A 2,750-nucleotide genomic window follows, 5' to 3' on the forward strand; every position below is an offset into this window, starting at 1 on the left:
ACAAACAGCAAACACCAGTACGGTGATTTCGGTCCACCGTGGATTGCTCCGCCCCGCTGAATATGACGAGTACGACTCCGACACCGACCAGGACGCTGACCAAATCTCACTTGGCACAAAATTTGAATTTTAAAGCCTGTCATCTGTCAAATTTCAATCAAATGGCAATAAAAAAACATTGATTAATGATTCGTACTTAGTGCATTGTTATTTAAAAAAAAAACAAAAAGTCTACTAAGTAGACTTTTATGAAAAAAACAAAAAGTCTACTAAGAAGACTTTTATGAAAAAAACAAAAAGTTCACTAAGAAGACTTTTGGCAAAAAAACGAAAAGTCTACTCTTTTGAAACGTGGTCTCAGGTATAAGGTTATGTTGACTACGCGATGACATTTCATTGAACGCATACGAAAATTGGCCCATATTCCGGTAGTAATTTTTAGTACACGTTTTAGTACGTGCTTGAGTGGTGAAAATGGTATGTGTCTTTGGCGAAAGCACCCTGATACAAACCGAATGATCATGGATCGGGGTGCTTTCGCCAAAGACACATCCCAATGAGGAAAACGTTACAGTTGTACAAATTTTGTGCACAGCTTATGGAGAAATTACATTGGCCGTGTACGAAATGTATACAACTGTAACGTTTTCCCCATTGGGATACCATTTTCAACTCAGAAAGATGGACGGATTTTAGCGGCAAAATTTGCCGCCAAATTTTGCCTCATACCATTGTTTGTCACAGCATCATTCATTCTTTATTTGGAAGTTGGGTTCGACGTGACATATTTTTTTCTATTCATTATATCATTGAATTTCACATCAGTTCCGTGAAAAAAACAAAAGTAAGTGTTTCACCGTTGTAACTAAGATAAAAGAATTGAATAATAAATAAATAAATAATTTTTATTGCAGATGTCTGACGAGGTTCGAACCAGGGATGGCATGTCAAAAACCTCGTGTCAAATTTGATGTCAAATACCTAGTTAAAACATGAGTATTTGACATGCATTGTCAAAAACTCCAAAGAGGGCTTTTCTGTACAATTTCACGAAGAAAAAAAAAGAGGAAAATACAATAGATTTGTGAAAAAAATACGGAAAGTTCGAGTTTATTTTTGAATTGTGTTATTTTTACGTAAAAATGATCATTTTGTTTGGATAAAAAATCTTCGGTTTTATTCATCTTGATCACTCTCATCATCGGTTCCGAATTGCTCCCCTTCCATTTCAAAGTCCTCGTCGTCATCTTCGATAATTTCGTCGGTTGTGCGCAACGTGAAATTGGTGTTCACGAGTTTTTTGGATGTTTCGGTCGATAGTCGGTTTCTAATGTCATTGTGCACATATGCCCAGTTGGAGAATAACCTTTCAAGCTGTGCAGTGGATGCGGGAATTTTCAAGTAATCCAGAGCGAATGTAGCCAACTCTCCATGGCCCAATTGGTCGGCGAAGTGCCAGAACGCTTTTGGTGAAACGATTTTCTTTTGAGCTAAAGATGCAAACGCTCCTTTGCCTTTTGTAAATCCATGTAATGATTCAAGTGCAGGCCCTTTGAGCTTATCAAAAACGTAGCTTGTAACTTGTCTATGTTGATCCTCATTCAATCTTTTGCCGCGATAAATCGGATGAAAAAAATTAGCCGTTAACGTAACATCGTTCAAAATGTTGCTCTGCTTCATTCGGCTTTCCACAAATGGACGCAATGCCACTGGCCCATCTTGCAATAATTCAAGCCATTTCTCTGCTGCGTCAGCAACAGAGCTGGTGCTCTTTTGACAATAATTTGTCAATTTCGCGACCGGATCTAGTATATCGACCAAAGACTTAACCGATGCGACAAACTTTTGATTGAATAGACGAGAAGAAACGATTGGTTTTGGTCTAATCGTGTCTTTGTCAGATTCTGCCTCCACTTCGCAGGCAGTAGTGACCGTTTTCATGGTGGACAAATTCTTCAAAAATGACTCGCCGGCACTTCGTTGTGATGTCCAACGGGTTGCACAAGGCAGAGCTGGTTTATGGCCACCAGCTTTTAAAAGTAGGTCTGTCAAGCCAGTTCTTCGGAAATCTTTTTGCACAGTGGTCACTTTTCGCATAATTTTAGAGTTTACTGGCTTGGAAACGATATCACCAGCCAACAGATTAGCAGAGTGGGCGTTGCATGTTGAATAAAGCAAATTAGAGGCATTTCCCATCCACTGCACATTAGCTGCATTATCGGTCAAAACGGCATAAACTGTAGCATTACTTGCTCTCTCTTGTATCTTTTATTACGTTTCTCCTCCCGCATTTTGAGTGTGTGCATAAGCTAAACGCAGGAGAATACGCGTCTATGTATTAAGCATACTTAATGTATGTATTCAATGAGCCATACTATGTATTTTTGAATGTTTTGGAGTTTTTGACATGCACTAAATACCGGTTTTTGACGTAAATTACTTACAGAACACAAAAAATCGTGTGACATGCCTGGTTCGAACAGAAGAAATACCTGTGTCGTCTCAAATAATTAATGGTTTGGTTGATGTGCTATTCCTAACTTTAAGGGATATGCCCAACCGCAAATGGTATATCAACAAACACCAAGTGCAAAACCGTGACGAATGTCAGAGCATCATAAACGAACTAAAGAAAGACAAAGTTCGAAATATTATTGGTTTCCAGAATGGTCTCCATGAATTCATCATCATTCATCGATGTGAAAATGGCAGCCCATATGCTATCAAATGTTGGTGCCACAATTATCTAA

At 38.6% G+C, this 2,750-nt stretch overlaps 1 protein-coding gene across 1 annotated transcript; it reads right to left on the minus strand.

The window, feature by feature from the left end:
- Positions 1–1,070: 1,070 nt before the first annotated feature.
- Positions 1,071–2,409, minus strand: LOC129571881 (uncharacterized). The gene has a single exon (XM_055451754.1). The coding sequence runs from the start codon at positions 2,194–2,196 to the stop codon at positions 1,177–1,179; it is 1,020 nt and encodes a 339-aa protein (XP_055307729.1). The 5' UTR covers positions 2,197–2,409; the 3' UTR covers positions 1,071–1,176.
- Positions 2,410–2,750: the final 341 nt, after the last annotated feature.

Source organism: Sitodiplosis mosellana, unplaced genomic scaffold (genome assembly GCF_009176505.1).
Source record: "Sitodiplosis mosellana isolate CC-2019 unplaced genomic scaffold, AAFC_SMos_1.0 Smas_scaffold_3614, whole genome shotgun sequence".
Taxonomy (NCBI): domain Eukaryota; kingdom Metazoa; phylum Arthropoda; class Insecta; order Diptera; family Cecidomyiidae; genus Sitodiplosis; species Sitodiplosis mosellana.

Coding starts and splice junctions, on each gene's coding strand:
- LOC129571881 (XM_055451754.1), bottom strand. CDS start 2,196: ATGGGAAATGCCTCTAATTTGCTTTATTCAACATGCAACGCCCACTCT.